Source organism: Camelus ferus, chromosome 5, assembly GCF_009834535.1.
Source record: "Camelus ferus isolate YT-003-E chromosome 5, BCGSAC_Cfer_1.0, whole genome shotgun sequence".
NCBI classification, from domain to species: Eukaryota; Metazoa; Chordata; class Mammalia; order Artiodactyla; family Camelidae; genus Camelus; species Camelus ferus.
This window is the reverse complement of record NC_045700.1, coordinates 50,905,096-50,932,884: the sequence shown is the minus strand read 5'-3', so window position 1 is coordinate 50,932,884 and position 27,789 is coordinate 50,905,096. Positions and strand designations below refer to the sequence as shown.

The following is a 27,789-nucleotide window of genomic DNA, read 5'->3' as shown; positions in this document are numbered from 1 at the left end:
ATCTTTATTAAACTGAAGAGTTATAGTCGATAGTCTAAAATGTAGCTTTAAAATTAATACTGTTTTTAAAAGAATAATTGGACATTTAAATAACTAGAAATATTAAATATAAATTCCATAAAATGATCAAATATTAAGATAATCCATGGGGAAAAGAACTAAGGATTTTGCACCCTGGAGCTCTCCTAAAACAATGGAAGATGTGTTCTATTTGATAATATTTGCCAAATGCCATTTTGTTCACACCAGAAAAACCCTCAAGTTAAGAGGAGAGTATATCTTGACACTCCTGACTGTGTTCCATAATAGACAAAAATGCAAACAGAACCAACACAAAAAATGTAAATGATCAATATAATGCTGAGATCTGAAATACTGATATTGCTTTACCACATTGACTTTCATTTAGTGAAATAACTATATGGATATAATTAATATGCTAATATTATCTTTTAAAATTTATTTATTTATTTTAGCTGCTGAAATTATCGATGTATCCTCCAAGGCGGAAGAAGTGAAAATCACAACCATAACCAGAAAGAAGGAGGTTCAGAAAGAAAAAGAAGCTGTGTATGAGAAAAAGCAAGCAGTCTATGAGGAGAAGAGACTTTTCATAGAATCTGTGGAAGAACCTTATGACGAACTAGAGATGGAACCATACACAGAGCCATTTGAGGAACCTTATTATGAGGAACCAGATGAAGACTATGAAGAGACCAAGGTCGAAGCTGAAAGGGAAGTTCACGAGGAATGGGAAGAAGATTTTGAAGAAGGGCAAGAATACTATGAAAGGGCAGAAGGTTATGACGAAGAGGAGGAAGAATGGGAAGAGACTTATCAAGAAGGAGAGGTCATCCAAGTTCAAAAGGAGGTTTATGAAGGAGTGTATTCATTGGGTAATTTTTTTTCTCTCTTCCTCATTTTTGCTCAGTTCTTGATATTTTCAGTGTTATTAACCTGATTTACAATAGATATGAAATAGATGACCATTTGCATTTTTTAAAGTTAGGAATCTTTAGAAGCTTTAACAGTTGTTTTCTTCAGTTACTTTCATGACATTGTAAGTTGAATCATTTCATCCTATTATGGAGACTAAATTGCAAGTGCCCTTTTCTAATGCGGAAGTTCAAGTTTTACTTTCACTGCCTTGCTGCATCTCTGTTTGATCCTGCTTCTAAATCCAGCAGGAAAAATCCCTTTAGCAGTAAAGTTCCCAAATATACAATAATTTACACAGTTCAGTGTTACTCTTAACTTATATCATTTGCCAATTGATACACTCTAGTAGAACCTACCTACTCAAGCACCCCTTCTTATTCCTGTGTTTTTGTTAAAGAATCACAAGAGAGGAAAATTCCAGCAAAAGTGCCCGAAAAGAAAGCAGCACCACCTCCTAAAGGTATGTCGTCAGAATGATGTCAATAGGTCAGAGCATCAACATCGTTATCACAGCTTGTGGGCAAAGATGTATGAATCACCAGTTCAATCCAATAGGCACAACTTCTTCTCAAAGCTTCATTGTAGCAATGATTTTTTCCCTAAGACTATCTACCTGATTAATTTAATGCAAACATAAAAAGATGATAAAAAGATTGTTATGGTAAATATACAATAAAATATAACCAAAATACTTGAGGTACAGAAGCTTGTACTTAAACTTCAGTGCAACAAACGTGTCTCTCTCTTTTTTAAAAAAAAATGAGAGAAAAAGAGACTATTTTAATAGAAATTCTAAAAGTACTGCAATTTCTTTAAAATGCTTGCAGTTGTAAAGAAGCCCATAGTTGAAAAAATTGAAAAGACTTCTCGAAGAATGGAAGAAGAAAAAGTTCAAGTCACCAAAGGTATTATCATTTAAAACATCCTAGTACCATGTACACAAGTAACCTGTTTATTGATATATAGTCACATGTTAGTTGTTTATATAGTCCTCTAAACTAATATATTTTAAACTTTTGTGCAAAACAATATTCTTCACAATACAAATATATTTGTACATATTTTTTAAGTACCTGAAGTTTCAAAGAAGATTGTTCCACAAAAACCTTCTCGGACTCCAGTGCAGGAAGAAGTTATTGAAGTGAAAGGTATACATTTTTGTCTTTTAGCTACAAGTTTTAAACATTTTTATTGATGTATATGGTTATGTATACATATAGTCCTGAACAATTCACGAATCTGAAATCACCAAAATAAATACATATTATGTACATTATATTATATAATATACATTTGACATTGCACATTTATATAATTTAAGTTAATAATAACATTATCTATGTTTTTAGTTTGGCTTTAAAATTACATAATTTTTTTTTTAAATTTAAGGAAGGTTTTGTGTTTGATCACTAGTCTTCTAACTTTACTATGCAATGCATTCCATTCCATATAATGGTCCCCATCCTCTCACTTGTATGAATAAACCCTAATGGATTTGGGAAAGCACCACATCCCGTGTGAAGAAGTTGTGTCTATTTGATTCCCATTTAATACTGTTTGATAAAGGCTGCATGGGTTGTTTGTTCCTGTAGATCAAAACACGCTTTGTCTTCTTGTCAATGCTGAACTTGTTCTCAAGCTGTCTTATTAACCCACTCCTTCTGTGTCTAAGGACTTAAATATAGTGTACAACCCGTGTATTTGATCTGATGTCTCAACCTGGAAAAAGATGTACTAATGTGAAATACTCTCTTTAAAGTACCGGCTGTACATACAAAGAAGATGGTTATTTCAGAAGAAAAGATGTTCCTTGCTTCTCACACAGAGGAGGAGGTGTCAGTCACAGGTATCAGGCACATTTGAATCTGGGGACTCAAATGGAAGGGCTTCTGATGGATACGTATCCCTCTTCTTCTTACCTAAGCTGTGATTGTGTGGCCATCCCTGTCTCCTTGTGAATCTGTCATCTTTTCATTTCACATTTGTCTGTTTAAATTTGCATTTAAATACTCTTTGTAAATTATAATTACCACCCACAGTACGGCACACCAGTAACTAAAATGTACATTTTTTAAAGTCCCCGAAGTACAAAAGAAAATCATTACCGAAGAGAAAGTTCACGTCGCTGTTTCCAAAAAGACTGAGCCTCCACCTAAAGGTATTAGTGATTCATTCTAAGTTTAAAATCTTTTAAAAGTTCCATAGTAAATATCTGAATATTTAATAGATTTAGTCACACAGTCTGCAGACCTAGAGCCACTGTATATAAAGAACCTCACAGGGGGATGAGGAGACCATGAAGAGGGTCCCAGAGAGAGGAATGAGAATTCTTGGAGGCTCTGCCCCCCGCCCCACTTCAGAGAGCTTACAATCTAGTGACCAGCTATTAGGAAATGGAAATGCAATGTCCTGGAGCCAGCTGATACCCGCTCACCAGAGCTGATGGTTAGATTTTCAGGAATTTTGCTAACCAGCGTTTAACACCTCCATGATTAAAAGTTACATTATATAAACTTACAATTAAATAAATTATATTTAAAACTACGTTAATAAATGCTCAAAACTCACTACTTCCTATTTTACTGCTGTCTATGTTTCTGAAGTTGTTTGTCAGTTGCATCTGTGTGGTGGAAATACTGGGTGGTTGTGCACTGCTGCGTATCCCCTCCCAACTCTACAACAGCAGTGTCAAGGCTTTTAGCCAGGATGTGTGTATTTGCACCACCAGGGTAGTCGGAACTTGGAAATCGGCAGCAGAAACAAATTAGGGCTCTCCTCCCACCACCAATCTCTCCCACCCCCAGTCAAATTGTTAAACGATTAGAATACAAAAATTATTTAAGATAGTCTAATGCAATTGTTATAACACAGCTGCTTTATAAAAGTTTCTAAAACTGGTGTCTGAGGAGCAGGCACTGCACCTCTGAGGAAGGGATGCTCCTCCTACTCCTACTTGTTCTGAGGAAGGTGGAGGTTCCTGCAGTTAGAAGTGAATAACAGCCACAGCAGTTTCTAATTAGCTACTGGTCCCTTGCCTTTTATCCTTGTTTGTAACACATAACTTTCTTGCATTCAATTGGTATAAAACCAGAATGTCTACTCTTTGAGTCTCGTAACAGCATATGCCTTATCAAAATGCACAATTTCTCAACAACTGCCCATTTTTTTTTTTTAAAGTCCCTGAGCCACCCAAGAAACCAGTCCCAGAAGAAGTGGTCCCTGTTCCCGTTCCTAAAAAGGTGGAACCCCCACCAGCCAAAGGTAGAATCATAGTTTTGAAAAAAAAAGTCACAGTGTCTGTCTTCTTGTACCTTTTTCTATGGGATCTGTGTTAATGGAATAGCACCTGTAAACCATTTGTAATATATTTAATTCTGTGTATGTTGATTTCATTAATTCGTGGCAATATGTTATGTAAGTGCCAATAACACTTTAAGACTCCAGACCATGTTGATTGGGTCTTTGTTGGCTTCATGTAATATATGTAGTGTCTCTATGGTACTGATGTACTTAGCATGGATTTTCATTACGGGTAGAGCATATTAAATTACTTCCTAAATTCTTACACTCTTATTGAGGAGTTAAGCTTTAATGTAATCGTAAGTATCTCAGAAGGAGACTAGAGTTCTCAACATTGTTTCAACAATGGTGTCTTTAAAGTTCCTGAAGTTCCAAAGAAACCTGTGCCAGAGGAGAAAAAGCCAGTTCCTGTGCCCAAGAAGGAACCTCCCGCTCCCCCGAAAGGTACACCAGAACTGATCACTGGGCAGCCCTTTGCCCCACATGCCAGTCCTTTGTTTTATACAGTCTTTGTACTATGCTGTCTTTTTATTTCGTGTCTTTTACATGCCCCTGGTGTTTTCATTTGTTTGTCAGCTTCAGGAACTGTACTCTTGACATACATTATTTATGATACCAAACATTAAAAGAAGCTATTTTTAAAAGTAACTATATCAAACTGCTATCTTAAATTTTTAATATCTTCCTTCTCTTCGAGAAAGAAGAACTGTTTGTGAAACTCATATCCTACAGGGATGCTTCTAAGAAAAACCCTTTCACCCCTGAACTATATGACTTGTTCTTAATAAAAAACATTTCCTGAGTTACAGTGAGATACCGGAGAGAGTTTGGCAGAACTGAATGTTAACTAGATAAAGACGTGCACAGTGCTGCTGGTAACTGCCACTCCTCTGAAAAGTCAATAATCCGTGCTCTTGAGTAGTTGGAAACCTCAGTTTTTGACACTTTTCACCATGTTTCTTGAGACATTAATTGAACATCAATATTTGCCGTAAATGTTACAATTATCTAATTAGTGAGTCAGGGAACCTTTTAGATAGGTATGTTTGGATTCAGATGTGCTAATCCTTGCTATGCTTTTTTGGATTTGGTTGGTTTTGGGGGTTTTGTGATAAAAGACACTACTTCATGGAGGTTATGCAGCTACAAACCACACATATCTGGTCAGTTACAGAGAAATTCAGCATAATCCAGCTTGGGAGAAAGCAGACTTACTGAAATCATGCATTTTAAGTTGTTCTCCCCTTTGCCTGATTTCTCTATATTTTCATTTTCTTCCCGAATCAGATCTACTTCTGTCTTTCTCAGGCTCCTGGCTATTTCAGAGTTTTTTATCAAATGATTTTTAAAGAATAATCTCTAATTACCTAATCATTAAAATAATAATGATTATGTGAAAATAAAATATAATGATTATAATCAAAAGGTTATATTATGAAAACCAGTACTAATACCAAAGTCTCTTGGTCACTCCTAAGGAGACAAAGAAACATGTCTTATTTATTCATAAAAATAAATACATTTAGTAACATGTATGTATAAACCTCTCATGTATGCACAACATATGATGTACACGCATAAATGTGTATCTGTATAATTATATCAAGATACTACAAATACAAGTGTAGAGGTGCAGGGGTTCATGAAAACTGTCAATATCTTATTTAAAATGGAAGCAATTTTTACCGATAATGCCTGCTGATAAGCTACATCTGCCAGTTAAAACCTCACCATCATCAACACTTAGAAGATGTAAATTAAACCCATTTGTAAACACTTTTTGGGTCATAGACCCTGTAGAAAACTAGGGAGATTATCTTAGAGAAAAACACATATATACATATCCACAAAATTTTGCATACAGAACTCCCCAAAGCCACTGACACACGGATGTCAGATTGAGAGAGCTACCCTAGCATAAGTGTTTCTTGAGTTTTGTACACACTACACCAAAAAAAAAAAAAAAAAAAACCAGAAGATAAATGGAAAAAAATAGTAACGATAAAGATATACAACGGTTCTAACAACATCTTAGTCAAAGGTAGTCTTAGGTAAATTCCACCCATTGTCATTATAGACTCCATTTCTCGAGATTTCATAGACTCCATTTCTCGAGATTTTTCTATATACCATACCCACACGCTATATTGTTCGTGTAATTACTGACTAATTAGTTTTTATCAAAAGTGTACTAATACATAGAGAAAGAATGAATTCTGTACACATTCTTCTTGTATATAACTCATTTTTAATTGTCTGAAGGCCTCTGTAACATTACTTGGGACATTTACCACGTTGTGACCTTTAGAACACAATAGTTTAATTTTCTGCATTATTTTGCCAATGCATAGAAAATCTGTAACAACTACATAAAGATTTGTGTATGTGCCTCTGTCCATTCATAAAAGTGATCTATATCTGAACTAACATTTTATTTTCAAAACTTTAAGTCCCAGAGGTGACCAAGAAACCTGTCCCTGAAGAAAAGGTTCCTGTTCCTGTTCCAAAGAAAAAGGAAGCTCCACCAGCTAAAGGTATAGTGACTTAGTAAAGAAGCTCTATTTTTACATCTTGAGTCCGAAACATTTTTGTGTTTAATTATCTGTTGATTTAGTTTGTGTAATTCCAAATGAATGTTTTATGGTGTAAGAATTCAACAAAAGTGCCTGTCCACCTGCCTACTTTCTTACAAAATAACTGGCCATTAGCTACTTTGGAAAATATGAAGTCAACTGTAAAAATTAATGTCTTTTCAAGTTCCTGAAGTACAGAAGAGGGTTGTCACAGAAGAAAAAGTAACCGTCATCACTGAAAGAGAGGAATCTCCCCCACCAGCAGGTACCCAGTCCTATCACCATGAGATAACCTTGTCTTCCCTTCAAGCTTCTTTAATTGCATGTGTTCTTTCATGGGCCTACCATTTCTGTGTTACTCATTTACTTTGCCCTTCTGAGAATTTTTAAATCAAATACTATCCTTTAAGTGCCAGAAATACCAAAGAAGAAAGTTCCCGAAGAAAAAAGACCTGTTCCTCGGAAAGAGGAGGAAGTTCCACCACCAAAAGGTATTGTCTCTCCATCTTCCCAAGAATCACCTTTATAATATTATGTTCCAAGGCAAATGATGATTTTGTTAGTTTTGTGACATATGTGCACTGTGAGTATGTATCTGTGTTTCGTGTTGGGCTTCAGTGAGATAACAGTGAGGTTCTAAAAGTGCACAATGTTTTTAAAGTGCCAGCTCTGCCCAAGAAACCTGTCCCAGAGGAGAAAGTTCCTGTGCCAGTTCCTGTCGCTAAGAAAGCCCCTCCTCCCCGAGGTAGGATTTGTTTCAAGCCTCTGACAAAAGTCTTTTAGCCAGTGGATTCTTTTTCCTATCTGGTGTCTTCTTGTACCCACCCTTTGTCTCTCTTCAGATAGAATTTTTGTGTGTATGTACTCGTGATGTGTACTTGTTTCCCATTTTGCTAGTGAAAGTGGTGTACTGTGCTAATCTTCCCCCAACTTTAGGGAGAGAGAACTGTTAAGATTCTTGATGTTTAAACTTCCACTTTAATGCTTTCTTAAAGCTGAAGTTTCTAAGAAAACTGTCGTAGAAGAAAAAAGATTTGCTGCTGAGGAAAAACTATCTGTTGCAGTTCCTCAAAGAGTGGAAGTCATGCGGCACGAAGGTATCTGACCGGAAGTGAGGGGAGAAATGAGTTTGCATGTGTTTCCTCTGCATCTTCTTTCCACACCGTTTAATTTAGAAGTTGTCTTTATCAGTATCTGTCTATTGTAGCCTCTAAGACTGAGTCTTTTGTGTCTCTGTTGGTCCTGAATCATTTTAAGAGAGTGAATGGGGTGCTGAAAACGTGGTAATTGTGAAAGCGGCCACACTTGGACCTAATTTGAGTGTTCTTCTCAGTCTTGGGCTGTAGTGCCCCCTTATCTGAAATCAGCCTGCTCCTTCTTCTAATGAGGAAGTCCTATGGACACACCCTAAGCAGCTAGAAGAGCATTTTCCATCTGGAGGGAACACATGGCTGTTATCAGTATTTCAGGATATTTAGGCTGAATTTAAATTAAATCTTATCTTTTAAAATATCTGCAGAGGAGGAATGGAGTTACTCAAAAGAAGAGGAAAGAATATCCGTTTCAGTTTATAGAGAAGAGGAAAGAGAGGAGGAGGAGGAGGAAGTGGAGGTTACAGAATATGAAGGTAAACAATGCAAATAAGCCAGAGGTGATCTGGAGTCTTGATGAGCTATTTTCCTTCCCAGATGGTTTTATCTGATTAATGAAAGTGACACAAATTCAGTGAACATCGACTGACCTTATTGTTGTATCTTTTGAGCAAAACACAGGATTCAGGAGCATTAATTAGAGTACACACCCAGGGTATTGCTTCTCCTCCCCTCTTATTTGGCTATATAGAAAACAAGGCTTCATGTTTAGGGGTAACTAATGGTGCAGGTGTCTCCATATACTTTTATCCCTCCGGTAGACAGGACTTGGTTTCAATATATAGTGGGTTGGCAGAATCTTCACCTTGGTAGTCTGATGTCTAAAACATGGGTAACATAAAGCACAACTCACTAATGCGTCCTGACTCACAGATTTTGAATGAGTAAGAAACTACATTACCTTATTATATTCCAGAAGTCAAGGCCAGGTCTGAGAGTAAAACACTGAACACAGAGTTTTTAAAATATCTTGTGTATGGAGAAAATAATCATATAATATCTTGAATTAGATCATCTAGTTATTCAGATGTTCCCACACCTATAATGCTAGTTCTCTGTAGTTTAAGGATTGAACAATGAGCTTTATTTCCATGTGGGGATAATCTTTTGATGAATTGAGACACCACTAGGTTTAGTGCTAAAATCCGGCATTCTGACTAAAGCTGTATATCTGAAAGAACTTCACTAAGAAATTCTAATGTAGTTCTGCTTTAAAGAGAAGTCAATAGGTGCCTTAACAAGTTAACTGTCTTCCCAATGAAAAGATGAATAGAATTGTACAGTTAGATGCCCTTGAGTGTGTCTCTGGCTAACAAAACATACCCTGCCTCTTCTCCACTTGGAAGAAAATGCATGTGAAATCCAGACATGCGGTCTTAATGCAATAGCTTAGAGCAGAGCAAGACATGACTCCCTAGAGGAAGCTACCAGTTCTGTGGTGCTTCCTGGGAAAGGCCGAGATGTTGGGCATAAGTCAGGAATGTGATGGATTCAAAGATGACCCCATTCCTTCCAGAAATGTTTGGGAAATCAAACATAACATGTACATGAGGAAAGTTCTCCTTGCATGAATATAATTTTATTTTTTGACAGTATGCATTATAAATGCATTTTAGTACTATAGACTCTAATTAAAAGGAGAGACATTTTAAGATATTCTTATGTTTTCATTAGGCTCAAGAAATTTAGAGAAGAGATGGGGTTCCCTGTTAATGTTACTTCTAGTGTTTGTAACTAGATCTTTCTATTCTATAATTAACTTTATACACATAGGCTTAAAAATCATATGAAGACTCTTGCCTTATCCTACCATACCTGCCCTCAATAAACTGGGAAAAAAGTCTTGTTTCCAAGTCTTCAGTAGGTTTTTCATGTGCAATACAGGTCTTTTCTTTCTTGTAAACCGATTTATGATTCCTCAAGTATATGTTTCTGAAAGCCCCTCAGCCTTCAAATCTAGAGTGTTATGTTATTTTTGAAACTTATCTTCAAATTCCTGTGTTCTCGTACACTTAGCCGCTGGAATTGTTTTTCTGTCTTGTACTTGTCCTGTTCCTGTGAATACAAGCATTGTGATCTTAATAATACACTTAAAAATGAAATCACTGAAACGTATCTCCCATAGTCCATTTGTTAGGGCGTGTGCTTTGATTAAAATCTTTTCCTTTGGGTATTTTAAATGAGCACAATCAGGGATTTGGCACATGGTAAACCTTTACTATCTTAATGACTCTTTGACCTACTGAAGTACAGCTGAAGTTAAAGATGAAAGTCACTACAGCTAATCTTCTTTAAAATTGATGTCTTTAAAGTGATGGAAGAGCCTGAGGAATATGTGGTGGAAGAAGAAGAAGAGCTGCACTTGGTTTCTGAGAGGGTGGAAGCCGAAGCAGTTGAAGGTATCCTGATTCTGAAATTAACTCTGGCCCTCTGTGTGTCTGGCTCGTCCCCTTCTTAATGTTCTCTTGTAGTTAATTTCTTGTCTGTATCACAAATGTTGATAAATATCATGTTTATTAAGAAGAGTCTTTAAATTTTTATTAAAAAGAAAAATACCTTCTACAAACGTATTTTATCATCTTTTCAAGTGCCTGAGAAGAAAATTGTACCCAAACCGAAAATTCCGGCTAAAATAGAAGAGCCTCCACCAGCTAAAGGTACAATTCTCTCTTAAAGAAACGAGATGCCATTTGTCTTAATAGCTCTAATAATGCCTTCCGTTTTAAAACTGCCTGTTTTTGTCAGCACATATGTGTAAACATTTTTAGTGAATGTAGTCATAAATGTTTGTGTAATCTGTTTAAAAAATGAGTTCTTGCAGGAAGGGTTGTAGCTCAGTGGTAGAGTGCATGCTTAGCATGCATGAAGTCCTGGGTTCAATCCCCAGTACCTCCATCAAATAAACAAACAAACGAACAAACCTAATTACCTCCTCCTCCCCAGAAAACAAGAAGTAAATAAATAAATTTTTTAAAGAATAATCTTAAAAAAAAAAGAGTTCTTTACTCCTAAACCAAGTCTCTTCTTCTGTAATACAAACTAACATTCTTCAATCTAATCTTTCTAAAGTTCCTGAAGTACCTAAGAAAATTGTGCCAGAAAAGAAAATTCCTGCTGCAGTTCCCAAAAAGGAAAAGGTGCCCCCTGCCAAAGGTATATTGGTTTTCCTTTATTCCTGAGTAATGCTTGTGTTTTTAAATCTTAAATTGATTCATTCTTCAACTTTTTATAATATTAAGAAGAAAATAAGTGTGCCTGTGTTGCGTGTTTTCACATTCATATGCTTGACTGTGTTGCCCAATGTCTTTTAAGTGCCAGAAGAGCCAAAGAAACCAGTTCCTGAGAAAAGGGCTCCTCCCAAAGTGGCTAAGATAGAAGAACCTCCTCCCACCAAAGGTAAACGAAATCCCGCAGCTCAGCAACTAGAAACATGTCTTGTCCTCGGTTCTCCCACTGCTGTCCTTGGGTTGCACCTTTTACCTGGAGGCTATTGGTCTGTGTTGGTGGCAGTGATGTATTATTGCCTTGTCTGTGGTGGAATATTACTTACCTGTTGTGAACTTTCTTTGTGTATACCTTGTAAAATTATGTTCTAAAATCACAGTACTTTCTGGTTAATAGATTTTTTTAAAAATTCCACTTGAAGTACTGTAACCCCCTAATCCTAAAATTATCTTTCAAGTGACTGAGAGGCACATGCAAATTACCCAGGAAGAAAAAGTTCATGTTGCTGTCACTAAAAAAGTGGAGCCTCCAAGACCAAGAGGTACATGGGGCCTTTCAGTACACAGAATATTGTACTTACCTGAGTCCCTTTACCAAATACACTAGTTGCGGGTGTTGGATTTTGTTGTTATTGTTACAGTTGTTGTTTTATGTTTGAAATTATGAAAATGTCAAGTCTTTTATGTCTGAGTTACTATTACACAGCTACCTTTTTGTGGTTTGAATGAGGAAAACAATTCTTTAAAGTGAAATCTGTCTTTAAAGTGCCCGAGGAACCCAAGAGAGCTGTTCCAGAAGAAAAAGTTCCAAAACTCAAACCTAAAAAAGAGGAGGAACCACCAGCCAGAGGTATAACAACTTCTCCTAGAATCTAAATAAGCTTGTAGGTATTGAAACTAATCAAAAGAAAATGGGACCCTTAGGGAAAGTAAGTTAAATACATATTACAAAGTATATGATGCACATATACTATTCCCTATCACCTCAAAACTAAACATTTCTGATACCAGAAAATATTCTCTCTCTTCTCAGAAAACAAAGTACAGCTCCACCAAACATGTGTAGATACTTTCCCTTAAAATGTACTTGTCTTTAATGTATCCTTGTTTGTCTATATGCTAAACTCCTTGACCAAAGTGCTTGTTTCGTGTGGCAATCTTTGACTAAATTAAAAATTTTTTAAATCCTCGGTTTTCTACCTTGTGCTAGTAGAGCTTATGAAAATACTTTAGAATTAAAGTGAAGAAACTATTATTGTAGCAGAAGTTTCTGACTCATGTTTGTTTGATAGTCATTGTTTATGCTGTCTAGTTGTCTTTTTTAATTCTCTTATAAATACTACTTGATCTTCTAAAAGTTATTCAATGTCTTCTAAGTATTAAGTAACCTAGAAAAAGTATTTGTATGTATATTAAACCATGTTTATTTCCCAGCCTGTTGGTTTTTCTCACCACTTAAATGAAAATGTAAATGATGAGCACAGTGACGGTCATCTTTGTCCTTAGATTGTATGTACACGATTTCTCTTAACACATATTATTCCAAATCTTGCAATTCACTTTTCATAATTACTCTCTTTAAAGTGACTGAACTCAGGAAAAGAGCTGTTAAAGAAGAAAAGGTATCCATTGAAGTTCCAAAAAGAGAGCCTCATGTTGCTAAAGGTACATTGTGCTTTGACTAAATAATAAAATGAAGCATGAAACTATTCAGCTCTCTGCCTGCTAGTTCCTAATTTGACTCCCGTCCTTATTGTTGACTAAAGGCAGGGAATCTAACGTTGGAAATCATAAATAGCAATGTACACTCTGTAATCCCTTGACCAGCAAAGGGCATTCAGGGTCTCCCATAACCAGTGCATGAGACCATCACCAAGGAATGACATCACAGCACATTGTCACAGTCGTCCCTAAATGGGCATCAAGTAAAATGCTGCTGTTGTCAATATTATTCCAGAAGTAACTGTAACAGAAGAGAAAGAATGGTCTTATGCTCGAGAAGAAGAAGTACAACGGGAAGAGGAATATGAAGACTATGAAGAATATGATTATAAAGAATTTGAGGAGTACGAACCAACAGAAGAGTACGAGCAGTATGAAGAGTATGAGGAACGCGAAGTCGAACATTATGAAGAGTACATCACAGGTACGAGCAAAACTGCAAACCTGACGCTACATCAAATACATGCCCATTCCATTAGAACAGGAGAAAATTTTCTAATGCCCCCCAAAATTTGTAAAGAACTTTGTTTTGCTGGGTGAATTCAGAATTTTTTTTCTGTAATAACTTCTAGGAAAAAAATCTCTATAAATCTTAAGGTTACAGTTAGGCTTTGGTTCTGGGAATAATCCATTTTCCCTCTCATTTTTGTTTATATATAAAATAGCAAATGTCACTAAGTTTCCCAAAAAGGTTAGGAGTTTATCTTCAAGTGGTTGTGATCATTCGAATACAAGAGTTAAAATTTCTGAGCATCTCTCATTCTGAAGCTTGTTACTATCAAGCATGATAGACTGTTGATAAAATACACTACCCTTGGGGTTCTCATCATCAAAACTTGACAAAGATTGGTTCAAAAGCAAAGAGAGGGAAGAAGGCTAACACAAACATTCCTGTTTTATCTAATGAAGATCATATTTATAGGTATATAAGTCGCTTCCAAAAAATTGATTTATTTTACTCGAAGAATAAGTTTCTATTGGAATTTTGAAATGCATCAATGTTCTTTTGCTTATTCAATTTCTGATGTTTTGTAGCTGAATTTTGAGAATTTTCTGTGTAGTTTTACAGATAGAATTAAAACTCAATATTATGTGGAGAGGAGTTTTAACCATGATTTTGTCTACCTGAAATGATAACTCAGTATATAAGAGAGAGTCATAATTACCTAATTAAAGTAAATAGAAAGGCAGAAACAGCAACAGTAAGTTTGTCTTTTAGACCTTCTTCTACTTGGATCTCTGATTCTCACTCACCTCTAGAGGCAATGGCTACCCTGTAGATAAGATGTATTATTTTAATTCTCTGAGTCCATTGAAGAAATACCATTTTTAAACTTATGTTCTAAAGTCTAACATTAAATACCCTGTATGTATTTTTAAAGAACCTGAGAAGCCCATCCCAGTAAAGCCTGTCCCAGAAGAACCGGTTCCCACCAAACCAAAGGCCCCACCAGCTAAAGGTAGAGTGAGAAAGACATTATCAGTTACGAGACCTGTGGTTCCTACAAGTCTGTCATGCTCCAAATCCATGTTGATGTGGCCGTGTACCATTCGCGTGTGTGTTTGGGGATGTTATGTTGTACATCGTATTTCTTAATTTTTTGTTCTTACTACTCTTAAGAAATCTGGTTCAGGTTTTTAAATCTGTTAATATTGATATTTTAAAGTGCCAAAGAAAGCTGTCCCTGAAGAAAAAGTACCAGTGCTCATTCCTAAGAAACTCAAACCTCTACCGCCCAAAGGTACATGGCAGCGTAATAACTACCAAAAACATCTTTGTTACTTATGTTCTGGAGCATGTCTTACTACCTTGTATCATGTTCTTTGTTTTCACTGAATGTATTGTTTGGTCCTGATTCTTGCCTTTCACAGTGTTTCATGTATTTTTATTTACTTGGTATTCATGTGGTTGGTTTTAATGGTCTTCAATAATATCTTTAAAGCACCTGAAGAAGCAAAGAAAGTTGTTGAGGAAAAAATACACATTTCAATTACCAAACGTGAAAAAGAGCAGGTGACTACTGAACCAGCTGCTAAAGGTATAATTTCCTTCCTCGATTGTGGTTTTTTATAATGTCTCTTTTGAAATTAAATTAGCTATGTTTTGCTTTTTTGTTGTTGTTCTGTGTCTTTTCAATTAATCATTAGGAGGATATTAGATGTAAAAATATGTAAGTACAGGATAAAAAAATAATGTTACCTGAAAAGGAAAAGTGATTTCAAAATACATTCACACAAAATACATATCATACAATGGCTATGTCCTAACACATGGCTGCAATACACATAAAATAGAATGTTTGGATTTAAAATCTGTGACCATTTGGCACATTCCTGACTTATCTAAATTGGTGTAGTGACATAACTACATTCACCATAGTTCAGTATCTGTTTATTGATCCTAAAGTCATTTTGAAGATTGAAAAAAGAGTCAACTCAGTGTCTAGCCATGTTTCTCTGCTTTTTACTAGGTATTAAGTAACTTCTCTGCAATTTCAGAAAGTATACTTATCCAGAAGTAAATTTAGCTTTTCAGTAAAGGATGTTTTCTACAAGTGGAGATACCTAACACTAAACATCATTTCACACTTGGATTCTGCTGCCTCAGACTTCCTTGAGTATTTCTGTATGTTTTTATGCTAATGTGGTTCAGAATCCTTTCCATGGAAAATATGAAGTTTCTTATAGATGAACAATCACATATCTATCACATGAGAGGCAGTTGCAAAATTATTCTGATTAACAATTGCATAAATATCACGAGAGGCACTTGCAAAATTAGTCTATCTCCTTCAAGTACAACAGAGCAAACATTGGCTGGATAGCCTGTTTCTGACAGTAAAATGTCCTTATACTTAATATTTCAAGTGCCCCTGAAGCCTAAGAGGGTTGTCACAGAAGAAAAAGTACCTGTTCCTAAAAAAGAAGTAGCAGCACCTGTTAAAGGTACCTAATACCACTCTTTTTAATGTGTTGTCTGTCTTCTTTGGTATGAAATTCATGTTCAGTTCTATGTGCAAAGTTCTTCTTCTGTAACAAATGGCAATGTTCCTAACGTGTCTTAATTTTGTTGAGTAATTGGAAAATGTCCAAACCAAAGATAATATCTTTAAAGTGCCAGAAGTACCTACAAGAGAAGAAGAACCAGAAGAGATTGCCTTTGAAGAAGAAGTTGTCACCCAAGTAGAGGAATATTTTGAAGAAGAAGAAGAGTACCTTCATGAGGAAGAGGAAATCGTAACTGAAGAAGAAGTGGTACCAGTGATACCAGTCAAAGGTAGTTTATATCTCCCGCAGAGGGATCGTTGGAGTCTGGGTGTCCAATTTGGTCAGATTCTGGGGGTTTTTTTAGCACCAATGACCAATTTTGCTAATTTTAGAAACAGACAATTTTAGATACTGAAGTATGATTTCTGCAGTTGCTTTTCACATTTTCTATCTTTTCTGCAACAATTTCCAAAAATTTTAATGATATCTTTAAAGTGCCTGAGGTACCCAAGAAACCTGTTCCAGAAGAGAAGAAGCCTGTTCCTGTTCCCAAAAAGAAGGAAGCCCCACCAGCAAAAGGTACACCACCACTGAGATCATGAGCATATAACAGACTTAATCTACCTGTCAATAGCTGTCTTCTGACTTCAAACCCTTGTGTGTGTTACTATCTGTTGTTAGAAATGTTAACTGTCTTTTATGTGGATGTGTTGGTACTGTTAGTAAGAACTTACTGATAAACAATATCTTTAAAGTGCCTGAGATTCCTAAGAAGCCAGAGGAGAAAGTTCCTGTGCCCATTGCTAAAAAAGAGAAGGCTCCACCAGCTAAAGGTACATCTCTTTATATCCATCAGTGGAATAATGTAATAATTTACCCACATAGTGTAACTTGGTGAGCCGTATCAGTTCTTTCCCCATGACAAGATTAACAATATTAATGCCACAACCACCCTGCTGGTTGCCGGAGCAGTTTACTGTGTATTCGTCTCTGAATTTTACCATCAAAGCATGCCGGCGTTTCATGCTGGGCTCCTCCTCTTTAGTGGAAAGTTCTTAAAGTAAAATAAATTCTTAGGGTAATACCAAAATGGACAAAAATCACCATTTCCTATACATCATGTGTTGTCTTTATTATCAGTCTATGTTTTTTCAGTGTTTTTTAATCTTAATTTTTGTGCATTTCCTGACCTTTGTGTTGTGGATATTATAACTGTTATTTTCCACCTTAAAGTGAAATTGTTAGGGTATCTGTGATACTTCAATAAGGTCTAAATGGTAGGATTCTTATCTATGAGTAAAAAAATGTGACACTAACCCTATTTGATATCTTTAAAGTTCCTGAGGTACCCAAGAAACCTGTACCAGAGGAGAAGGTGCCAGTTCCAGTTCCTAAAAAGGTGGAAGCTCCACCTGCCAAAGGTACCTGAACTTGCAATGTCATAATGGTTTTTAAATTTCAAGTTTGTATATGAGTGAAAAACTAAATGGTTAAATTAAATTAAATTCTATGCTCTTTGGGAATGCGATTTGTTACTATTCCTTTATGAAAGAGAAAGTATTTTATTTTAAAAGTAAAATTCTTCTTGAAATAACTTGGTCATATTCTTATGACCTTGTCTTAATATTTTTGAGACCATACTTGGACTCAAAGTTTTATGTTGTATAAAATTTTTCTCTGAATCATTTCTTTAAAGTGCCAGAAGTCCCCAAGAAGCCTGTGCCTGAGAAGAAGGTGCCGGTTCCTGCTCCTAAGAAAGTAGAGGCTCCACCTGCAAAAGGTACATCACTTCATCATTTAATGTCTGTGGGAAAAAAATTACAGTTCTTATATTTATGTACAAATTTCCTCATAACATTACATGTTATAAACAGTTGTCTATCTTGTTAGAAATATAAAAGTCAGGTGTTTTGTGATCCTTTTATGTGTCTGTTGCTCTAAGACATATAAAATAACACATTCTTAAAGACAAATAATATCTTTAAAGTGCCAGAGGTGCCCAAGAAGATCATCCCAGAAGAAAAGAAGCCAACACCTGTTCCGAAAAAAGTGGAAGCTCCACCACCCAAAGGTACATTAATCTCTAACAGAACCAAGGCAGGAAGGACCACTAACTGGTATTATACAGCCTCACTAATTATAATTAATGCTTGATGACATTGACTTTGGTGACAATTGATGCTTTACGATCACAGAATATTTGCTTTTCATGTTGTCCCATTGTTATCAATATGGTACATGAAAGTGATGCTTGTACAATTGAACGAATATCTTTAAAGTGCCGAAGAAACGCGAGCCAGTTCCAGTTCCTGTTCCTGTAGCTCTGCTTCGGAAGGAGGAAGTTACATTTGAAGAAGAAATTGTTCTTGAAGAGGAAGTTCTCCCTGAGGAAGAGGAAGTTCTCCCTGAGGAAGAGGAAGTTCCCCCTGAGGAAGAGGAAATTCTACCTGAGGAAGAGGAAGTTCCCCCTGAGGAAGAGGAATTTCCACCAGAGGAGGAAGAAGTTCCTCCTGAAGAAGAAGAAATTCCTCCTGAGGAAGAAGAATTTGTACCTAAAGAAGAAGTTCTTCCAGAAATTAAACCTAAGGTGCCAGTACCTGCACGAGGTATGGCAGCTCTTCTTGGAGTCTTCAGGCCTCTATTGTGTTGAATTCTGCCTTCCTGTTACTTTATTCATCTCTAATTTTATCTATGATGCTTTACTCTTTACATTTTCTACCATCTAAACCTTAGAAAACATCCAAAGCATGTGTGCTCTTAATATTTTGTGTCTTGTCTTATGTGTTTGTCTATTGTAAATTATCTGAATGTCTTTTCAGATTTCATGATGTGAAGTGTTATTTAGTTGTTTGTGGTCTTATTCTCATGTGTCTTTTTATTTTATATATAATACTGTACATGTGATTTTTAATGTCTTAAAATGAATGTTTAATTTTAAGTGCCCGAAGTACCAAAGAAACCTGTACCAGAGAAGAAAGTCCCTGTTCCAGCTCCTAAAAAAGTGGAACCTCCACCACCCAAAGGTACACCTCCCCAAAGTTAATACACATTCTTTATCCATATGTTCACCAGAAAGATTATGATAGAACTGAGATTTAGGAAAATTGATATTTATAAACTAGACAGTCACTGTTTACTTTTAAAAATGTTCTGGAACACTGATACCCGCTTTTCGTTGGATGAAAGCAGTATTCAAAACCAAAGATGAAAGGAAGTGTTGTCCCAAAGCTGCCACAAAATTTCTATGCAATTCCCTATAACTTTATTAAGCATCATAATTTTCATATAGATATATTTCAAGGCTAAATTTTCTACACGAAAAAGATACCTGAAAAATATAATGAATAAATCTTCCTAAATGTCTGTCCTTCAACCATTTAAGTTTAGTGCCTTTATAAAATCAGGATGAAAATATAAAAGAAAGATTAATGTATTTATCAAAACACTGAGTAATACCTTATATCTTCTGATAAATACATGTAAGTGGTAGCTCAGCAGGTTTTGTTTTTAGCCTTGGCTTTGTGTCTTGCTGTGTTACCCTGAGCAGGTCCTTTAAATGATCTGAGCCTAAAGTTCTCCTGTAAACTGGGGATACTAATATCAGTCCTAGTGGCTCAGATATTATTGAGAGGATAAAATAAAGTAAGGTATGTGAAAGTATTCTATCACTAAATGAATAGTATACAGATTTATTACAGTCAACCAGCTCGTAGTCCAGGACATGTATTTATACCTCAAAGCACAATAATATTTTCTGCAAAAGTTGATGGCATTACTGCTTAAAATAAGCATGACCTCTCCACCAGGTTAAATAGTCTTATAATCAATGAAATGGTAAAGCTGATCCTTTATTGGATTTCAAGAACCAGAAATATTTTATAGATAATGACTTAATAAATTACTGGTGAAATTTAAATGGATGAAATGACAGCATCTCTCCTGTAGTATTTGAATAGGTTGCTGACCCCTTACTCCACAAAACCTAATTATATCATCACGTTTGGGCTCTCGACTTACATTACGTCCCTATCCTGAGCAACTGTTGCATGTTGGTCTTTCTGTGTGTGGACTTCTTGTGTTCTCTCTCTTATATCCCTCACAATGAATTCTTGTCATAAAATGATGTCTTTAAAGTGCCTGAAGTTAAGAAGAAAGTGCCAGAGAAGAAAGTGATCGTTCCCAAGAAAGAGGAGGCTCCTCCTGCCGCAGGTACTGCTGTTCCCAAGCAAACTAGACACTGCCATTTCTTTCTTCACCTGTAAAAGCCAGAATGTCCCATCTCAGTACTTGTTAACGTAACTTACATTTTTGTGGTGTCTGTTGTCTCTGTGTCTGTGAAACTGAACTTATGAAATAAAATAATATCTTTTAAGTGCCTGTGGTGCCTAAGAAACCTGAACCAGAAAAGAAGGTGCCTCCTCCAGCTCTTAAGAAAGCAGTGGCTCCTCCTGCCAAAGGTACATCACTCCCAGCAGGGATGTGTTTGCTGCCCCAATGCTGAACTGTGATGCCAGCCGCTCAGGATGTTCAACATAAAACGCTGGCATTGTACAGTCTGTCGTGTCCAGTTGTCACTGGGACTCTGCTCGCTGTGTGTGTGCTATGTCCGGTTTTCCACTTTGTGTATTTTTTGTTGATTTCTCTGTGTATGTTGCTCCTAAAAAACAAAAATACTAAACTTGTATATCTTTAAAGAACCTGAAGTGACAAAGAAACCAGTTCCTGAAGTACCCACTGCTCCTCCTAAAAAAGTAGAGGCTCCAGCAGTAAAAGGTAGAATATCCCTTTAATGGACCCTTTATCTTCATCCACAAACCTCTTATTTGTGTCTCATTAACTGATTCTGTGCAGTGTCAGTGTTTCATCTCATGCATGTGCGTTCTTATGTTTATTCTCTTGGGTTGAAAAATGGGGCACTCAGTCTTTATGTACTCTTCTTGGTTCTTGCATTTTAAGTGCCTAAAACAATCAATATCTTTTAAGTTCCTGAGGTACCTAAGAAAGTGGAAGAAAGGCGAATCATTGTCCCCAAAGAAGAGGAAGTTCCACCAGTTGAAGGTAGATGACTCTCTAAGAAAACAGCATTTTCAAAGTCATCACTGTCTTATTTTTATCCAATATTTTAAGAAGGCAAATGCACATTTCACTCCAGAAAATAAACACATTCAGACTCTAAAAGAAATTATTACTCACCTAATAGAAATTGGATAGGTAAACTAAAAACCTATTGAATCTCTCTTCTTGCATGCTTAGCCTGTTTGTTTGCTGTTTGTTTTACTATAATGAGTATCTTGGAAGGGAAACTGAATTTGCCATGGGAAATTCGTCATCAGATGAGTTGGTTGGCAATTATGAGATTAGCTTTTCCAAGAGGAATTCCAGTTAAGCCTGAGTAACTGGTGCAGAAAATCTGACTTCTACCCCTAAGTGATTGACCTCAAAAAAAAAAAAAAAAAAAAAAAAAAACCCTCCATTAAAAATAACAAATTTTAACTAGGTGCTACTCTCTGAGGTCCTTCCCAGTACTTAAATTCTGTGAAAGGCCTACCATATTTTGAAGACCCAGTAAGACTTTTTTCAAGGATGAGTGAGTTTTCCATGCATTTAGAAGGCTGAGCTATGAGTTACTTGTTTTGATCAGACAACCTCAGTTTTCAGATATATCATTTTAGTCTAATACTCAAGTGAGTTATAAAAATAATTTACAAAATAATGATCTTTTTAAAGTGTTTGAGGAGCCTGAGGAGCCTGAGGAGCCTGAAGAGCCTGAAGAGCTTGAAGAGCTTGAAGAGCCTGAAGAACCTATTCCAGAAGAAGAGATCCCAGAGGAACCACCGAGCATAGAGGAGATTGAGGAGGTGGCGCCACCTAGAGGTACACTGCTTTTATGAGTTGGACATTTAAAAGATGGTGTTCCAAATCTACACCTAAGATTCATCAGTATATTTTTCTTATATCATATCAATAATAAATTGAAGATGAATTATTACTGACACAATTAGAGAATTTTATGTTATTGGTACTTTGATTTTTTTTCCTGGCCAAATGCTATTATAATACTTTCTCACAGTTTTCAATCCTTAGTTTTTTCTTCAGTATTAAGGTGGGAAAAAATCTATTTCTATGAGCTCACTTTTTAGAATAGTTCTTAGGCTATCATTGCTGAAGATTATGATAATTGCTTGCATAGTTGATACTATAGTTGCTTATAGAATTTCCAAGTAATATCTTTCTTACCTTCAGCATCAGTACTTTATATATACAATTACTATTTAGGTTGCTAATAGCTTTTAAAAATAAATCAGTGTTTTGTGTTTGGGGGGTTTTTTTGTTTGTTTTGGGTTTTTTTTTTTTTTTTTTAGTATATGGCTGTTTTTCATTGCATGTCATTTTTCAAAATGTCCATAAAATATCTTTTAAGTGCCTGAAGTGGTTAAGAAAGCAGTACCCGAAGCACCTACTCCTGTTCCTAAAAAAGTGGAGGCACCACCAGCTAAAGGTATAGCAAATCCTGATTAATAATATCTTTAAATTCCATTTATTTTCTTTTTTAAAAAACAGGAGTATCTTCTTTCATTGGTTTCTTAGAGTTATTTAAATAGCAAACTTATGATATTGATTTAGAACCTGTGAAAATATAACTCATTCAATTGTTTTAGCCTTTTTTGGAATGCTGATGAACGATTATGTGTGTGTGAATTATTCCAGAAGATTCTTATTTTAAATAGCTGAGAATTTAAATGTCAATAGCACATCTCCCTATACTTATATACATTACAATGGATCCCCTCTTCCCAACCTTCAATTCCTAGATTTTATCCCATTACATAAGTGGAGTCTTCTCACATAATTATTACAATAATTATGTCTACTGTATTATCTGTTCTGATGCTTAGCTAGTAATTATTTTAAAGAGCCTCATGTCCCTTTTTTAATATCTGGCCAGAGCATTCAAGGTTATTATTACAAAATGTCTATTTCTCAGTGCTTCCTAGTTAGGTTATGCTTCAGTAGTGCTCTGACTCGGCTGGGTTGTGCTGCCCCATCACAGTAGATGTCCTCAGCAGACTCCACAGCGCCCAGCAGAACCTGCCACCTATGTCAAGGCTTAAGTACTCTGTGATGCTAATCTCTTCAAAAGAGCCTTCATCAAATTAAAAATAGTACAAGTAGGCCCAGTATTGGTAATCCCTGCTGTTTAAAAGCAAAATAGGATAGCACAGATTCTTTGCGGACATATCTTCTTCTAAAGATAGGGTTAGCACAAATGAATGATCAGGGAAAATATCTTTGTTGCCTCTGAAATCAGTGTTCAGTGGTACAGAGTGGCTCTTTCGACTCTGATTATTGTAATACTGATGTTGTTTCTGATGCTTTTATTTCATGTTTATTATTGAGTATTGTCAGCTAACTGAAATGCCTAATATCTTTAAAGTGCCAAAGAAGGTTCCTGAAGAAAAAATACCTGTTCCTGTTCAGAAGAAGGAGGCCCCTCCAGCCAAAGGTACATCTTCTCTTTTTAACCTGAACTTTCTTTTCATCTTTTTTTCATTAAGATTTGGATGTTTTATGTCTTTGTCTTGATTGTTTTTGATGTCTTCTGCTATGAAAGCTTGCTCTTGACATTCTTAAATATTAAAACTATGTCTTTAAAGTGCCTGAAGTACAAAAGAAATTCCCAGAAAAGAAAGTCCCAGAAAAGAAAATCCCAGAAAAGAAAGTCCCTGAAAAGAAAGTCCCTGTGCCTAAAAAAGAAGCTGTTCCCCCAGCTAAAGGTACTTTGGGGAAGATCTTTGATTTTCATGTATTGTTGCATGAAAGCCTTTTTTAGTTGTTTTTATTTGATATTTTGAACTTACTTCTTTATTTCTGCTGTATTTAAAGAAAAGCAAATCTCTTAAAATAGATGCTCTTTCAGGGAGAACTGTCCTTGAAGAAAAAATATCAGTTGCTTTCCACAAAGAGGAAGTAGTAGAGGAAAGAACAGAGTTCGAAGTAGTGGAAGCCCAAGTGGAAGAAGCTCTTGAAGAAGAAGAGTTCCGTGAGGTTGAGGAATATTTTGAAGAAGAAGAGTTCCATGAGGTAGAAGAATTCGTCAAAGTAGAAGAGTATAGAGCTGAAGAAGTTCACAGAGCTGAAGAAGTCCATAGGGTAATAGAAGTCTTAGAGGCTGAAGAAGTGGAAGTATATGAGAAACCCAAAGCTCCACCTAAAGGTATATAGGGAGTTGTGCAGATATTACAAATTGCTTTCTGTTGCTCTTTTTTTTTTTAAGCACATTTCACGTTCAGTTTGGAACACTAGAAACCCACTTACTTTCCATGATAAAATCATGGAATTCTTTAAGCATGAATTTAAACTACTTGATGGCAATGATTGATACGGAGTAGAGATTAACCACAGAGTGTAATTTTAGCCAACAAGATGATAATATTTGCTATCTACTTACCTAATGAGGCCATCGTATGAATTTGTGGAATCTTTTTAAAGTCCAAGTAAGGATGTTACATGATTGTTACAGGTACCAGAATAACTGGCTAGTGTCATCAGTTGAATGAAAAAGAACCTCCTCAGTTCACTGAGGAATTTACATGTTCAGGCCAAACAACCATTGTTTTGTCAGCAGTTCAGTCAGCTGTTCACAAACTGATAATTACTTATCCAAAGCTTCTACCGTTACATATTTTCATTAGAGAAATGACATTAAGGAAGGAAATGAAGTGTGGTAGCAGCACCTGCATTCTAGCATATTCTGATGATAAGCCATAAAGCAAATACATTCTCTGCAAGACCACTACAGATGTTGAACAAATTAATAATACGTGTGTAATATGAAGAAATGTGTGTGTGCTTAGAACACATGGTAAATTTACAATACAGATGAAATTTATCAAATTCAAGTTTTTCTTGGAAATAGATGTGTATAAATTTTTTAAATAGGAATAGATAAAGCATTTTATGAGCCCTCATGGTACTAACTTTAGTCATCACGCACCATCAGACTTCAAGAGTTCATTCTAAACCCAAAACTAATATCTTTAAAGGGCCTGAGATATCCGAGAAAATCATCCCTCCAAAAAAACCACCTACTAAAGTTGTTCCTCGAAAAGAGCCACCGGCTAAAGGTATTTTATTGGTGAAAAATTACTTAACTAAATTTACATACAGTAGCACCTTGGCTGCTTTACAAGTTTGCATTCTTCTTGTGTTTTCGTCTGTGTTTTGTGTTTTGGGAATGTCTAAAACAAACTAATATCTTTAAAGTGGCTGAAGGTCCAAAAGAAGTTCTACCAAAAAAGAAAGTCACTGTTATACTTAAAATACCCAAAGCAAATATCCCTACTAACCAAATAGTGAGCCCAGTTTGCCTTCTTTGGTACTATTTGATTATATATTCACCAGTTTGCTTACTGATAAATCCATGTTTTCCTATTAATTATTAATTTAATGACCTAGTAAATATAAAGACATAGTGACTGTGTGTTGAATGTCCCTGTTGATCTTTTAAGCCTCTTGAATTTCACAATAGAAATAAAAAACAATATCTAATAAGCAATATATACTAATATCTTTAAAGTATCTGAAGTATTTAAGAATGTTATTACTGAAGAAAAAATACCAATTATTCCACCAAAACAAGCAGAAATAGCACCAGCTGAAGGTGTCTTATTCATTTTTCTTTCAAATCTTACAATTCTTATGTGGAAAATTCCCCTGGATTTTGTTGTTGTATTTGTTATCAAAATTTAATTCCTTTTAATTACGATAATGTATTTGATAAAGTGATGTCTGTATTTTATTATCGTGGCTATGTTCTGTTCTGTGTTTACATTTCTCTTTTGCTCTACTTGTTAACAATCTTTTGAATGTTTAAAAGTAAAAGAAATTATTACTACTATCTTTAAAGTACCCGAAGTACCCAAGAAAATTGTGGTGGAAGAAAAAGTGCGTGTTCCTGAGGAGCCCAAGATCCCACCAGCTAAAGGTATCTGCCTTTGCTGATTCACTAGTAATATGAAACTCCCTTTTACTTACTCACTGTGGAGAGGAGAGAGAGAGAACGTTCTCCCCTCAGTGCAACAATCTGGTTGAATGATGTAAACTTCAATGAATGTTCTGTACCGTAATCCTCCCTTTTGTGATGACCCTCTGGGAACAAAAGCTTAAGCCTAAATTTTGTTAATGTTTGTATTGATCCTCTTCTTAAGCAATAATTAAGCAATATTGACCAACCCCTCAATTTCTTTTTCAAAAATAATTCATTTTGGAACCTCTTGTCAAGTAGCTCTGGAAACAAACACATTCCAAATGACGATAGAAAATGATGCTGTATCCAAAGGGCCAAGTCTTTCTAATATAACGAATCAAGAACTCATCAACAAGGCCATCTAGAGAAATGCATTGACTGTGTATTTAGTTGACCTACAGCTTTTGAATTTTTGACATTCTCCTTGTCAGAGGCCCCATTCTGTCTTGATATTTTATATCCAAATACGAAATTCTTAAAAATAAAACAAACAAATATCTTTAAAGCACGTGAAGTACCCAAGAAAATTGTTCCAGAAGAAAAAGTTCGTGAAGCTGTTCCCAAAGAGCCTGAAGTCCCACCTGCTAAAGGTATACACTGATACTAGTCACAACATGAAATGATTCTGTGTTTAGTTACTCATGGTTGAAAGTGACTGTGTGATGTTAAGTATTTGTTATTTTGTCTCTTTATTTCCTTAATATCAAATTTATTATTTATAACAATTAATATACTAATATCTTTGAAGTTCTTGATGAAGTTCTTGAGGTGCATAAGAAAAGTATTCAAGAAGAAGAATCACGTATAGTTCTTTCTGAAGATGCAACGATATACAGTGAGTGTAGAAAAATCGGTGGTTGTCTTTGGTTCATTCATGTTTGTCTTCATAGCTTTTAAAAGTAAATATATCTTGTAAAAGACTAACATGCCAAAATTATTCATCTAAAATTAAATAATCTCAGTGGCTATTAGCCTTAGACAAGGTACATTTCCTCATTATTTTAAAAAAAATGAATAGTCTTGTACATATAATGTTGCCTAGTTTTAGAAAAGTCATTTGTCTTGTTGAATTTGTCATTGTCTTGTCTTGTTAATGTCTTCTGTGTAGCAAATGTCTTCTGCTTTTAAGCAGTTTATTTTTTCAGACCATAAGGCAATTGACTTTAACTTCAGAGTAATATTTTACTTGGATTTTGTAGAATCAAAATACTTTACCATTAGTGTTTTTAAACTCTTCACAACAACTGTTGGAAACATTTTGGTAATGCTGCTCAAATACCCATAGATTCACAAGCCCAATAGAACCTCAAAAGAATTCTCAAGCCATTTTTTTTTTGCTTTCATGAAAAAGTATGATTAATTTGAAGAGTAAAATAATATGAGTAATCAAATATTCTAAGTAGAATACTATTCAGTAATCTGAAGAGTGAAAATGCCAATAGTGAAGATATTCTTCCATTTTTTTAAGTCTATAATTTAAAGCCATTTTTTGTTATCCTATAATAACAGGTTATGATAAATATATATATGATAACTCCCTCCTTTGAGTACCCTTTTTATACTTGAGTTTGGTTATGATTATCAGCCAGTCTTTCTTTCTAAAAACTGGAGAAGTCTTCATTTTATTCATTTGCCTTATTTTCCAAATATTTAATCTTTTTTATTTTTCTTTTCTGCTTCTAATCCCTAAATGGCTTTCACATTTATATTAAGTATGAAACCATAAACTAGATTTGGTTTGAAAATACAGATAACTAGGTTACTGAAAAAGGAAATGGCTTACATGAATTTCCAGTAGGTCAAATGTAGGAGAACTCTTTATGTGCAACTCAACATCGACTCTGTTTTTTAAGACTAAATCCATA

At 35.4% G+C, this 27,789-nt stretch overlaps 1 protein-coding gene across 50 annotated transcripts in view; it reads left to right on the top strand.

Moving 5' to 3' along the window:
- TTN (titin) overlaps nucleotides 1–27,789 on the top strand; it is a 269,971-nt gene that overhangs the window by 107,049 nt on the left and 135,133 nt on the right. For 45 of the 50 annotated variants that reach the window (XM_032479832.1, XM_032479831.1, XM_032479812.1 and 42 more), the window contains 47 exons: nucleotides 477–896; nucleotides 1,337–1,399; nucleotides 1,767–1,844; nucleotides 2,010–2,087; nucleotides 2,699–2,785; nucleotides 3,017–3,097; nucleotides 4,117–4,200; nucleotides 4,600–4,683; nucleotides 6,690–6,773; nucleotides 6,997–7,077; nucleotides 7,223–7,303; nucleotides 7,474–7,557; nucleotides 7,808–7,909; nucleotides 8,332–8,439; nucleotides 10,276–10,362; nucleotides 10,552–10,620; nucleotides 11,033–11,116; nucleotides 11,276–11,359; nucleotides 11,646–11,729; nucleotides 11,954–12,037; nucleotides 12,772–12,852; nucleotides 13,145–13,333; nucleotides 14,292–14,369; nucleotides 14,577–14,651; nucleotides 14,853–14,948; nucleotides 15,778–15,855; nucleotides 16,025–16,186; nucleotides 16,393–16,476; nucleotides 16,653–16,730; nucleotides 17,235–17,318; nucleotides 17,594–17,677; nucleotides 17,885–17,968; nucleotides 18,177–18,503; nucleotides 18,837–18,920; nucleotides 20,032–20,106; nucleotides 20,271–20,354; nucleotides 20,593–20,670; nucleotides 20,881–20,955; nucleotides 21,625–21,771; nucleotides 22,319–22,396; nucleotides 23,333–23,401; nucleotides 23,553–23,672; nucleotides 23,816–24,112; nucleotides 24,942–25,022; nucleotides 25,805–25,882; nucleotides 26,431–26,514; nucleotides 26,673–26,759. In XM_032479832.1, coding sequence (XP_032335723.1) covers nucleotides 477–896; nucleotides 1,337–1,399; nucleotides 1,767–1,844; nucleotides 2,010–2,087; nucleotides 2,699–2,785; nucleotides 3,017–3,097; nucleotides 4,117–4,200; nucleotides 4,600–4,683; nucleotides 6,690–6,773; nucleotides 6,997–7,077; nucleotides 7,223–7,303; nucleotides 7,474–7,557; nucleotides 7,808–7,909; nucleotides 8,332–8,439; nucleotides 10,276–10,362; nucleotides 10,552–10,620; nucleotides 11,033–11,116; nucleotides 11,276–11,359; nucleotides 11,646–11,729; nucleotides 11,954–12,037; nucleotides 12,772–12,852; nucleotides 13,145–13,333; nucleotides 14,292–14,369; nucleotides 14,577–14,651; nucleotides 14,853–14,948; nucleotides 15,778–15,855; nucleotides 16,025–16,186; nucleotides 16,393–16,476; nucleotides 16,653–16,730; nucleotides 17,235–17,318; nucleotides 17,594–17,677; nucleotides 17,885–17,968; nucleotides 18,177–18,503; nucleotides 18,837–18,920; nucleotides 20,032–20,106; nucleotides 20,271–20,354; nucleotides 20,593–20,670; nucleotides 20,881–20,955; nucleotides 21,625–21,771; nucleotides 22,319–22,396; nucleotides 23,333–23,401; nucleotides 23,553–23,672; nucleotides 23,816–24,112; nucleotides 24,942–25,022; nucleotides 25,805–25,882; nucleotides 26,431–26,514; nucleotides 26,673–26,759 — 4,944 coding nt within the window. The remainder of the gene's footprint in view (nucleotides 1–476; nucleotides 897–1,336; nucleotides 1,400–1,766; nucleotides 1,845–2,009; nucleotides 2,088–2,698; nucleotides 2,786–3,016; nucleotides 3,098–4,116; nucleotides 4,201–4,599; nucleotides 4,684–6,689; nucleotides 6,774–6,996; nucleotides 7,078–7,222; nucleotides 7,304–7,473; nucleotides 7,558–7,807; nucleotides 7,910–8,331; nucleotides 8,440–10,275; nucleotides 10,363–10,551; nucleotides 10,621–11,032; nucleotides 11,117–11,275; nucleotides 11,360–11,645; nucleotides 11,730–11,953; nucleotides 12,038–12,771; nucleotides 12,853–13,144; nucleotides 13,334–14,291; nucleotides 14,370–14,576; nucleotides 14,652–14,852; nucleotides 14,949–15,777; nucleotides 15,856–16,024; nucleotides 16,187–16,392; nucleotides 16,477–16,652; nucleotides 16,731–17,234; nucleotides 17,319–17,593; nucleotides 17,678–17,884; nucleotides 17,969–18,176; nucleotides 18,504–18,836; nucleotides 18,921–20,031; nucleotides 20,107–20,270; nucleotides 20,355–20,592; nucleotides 20,671–20,880; nucleotides 20,956–21,624; nucleotides 21,772–22,318; nucleotides 22,397–23,332; nucleotides 23,402–23,552; nucleotides 23,673–23,815; nucleotides 24,113–24,941; nucleotides 25,023–25,804; nucleotides 25,883–26,430; nucleotides 26,515–26,672; nucleotides 26,760–27,789) is intronic. The other 5 variants (XM_032479789.1, XM_032479808.1, XM_032479787.1 and 2 more) reach the window with 5 other exon arrangements.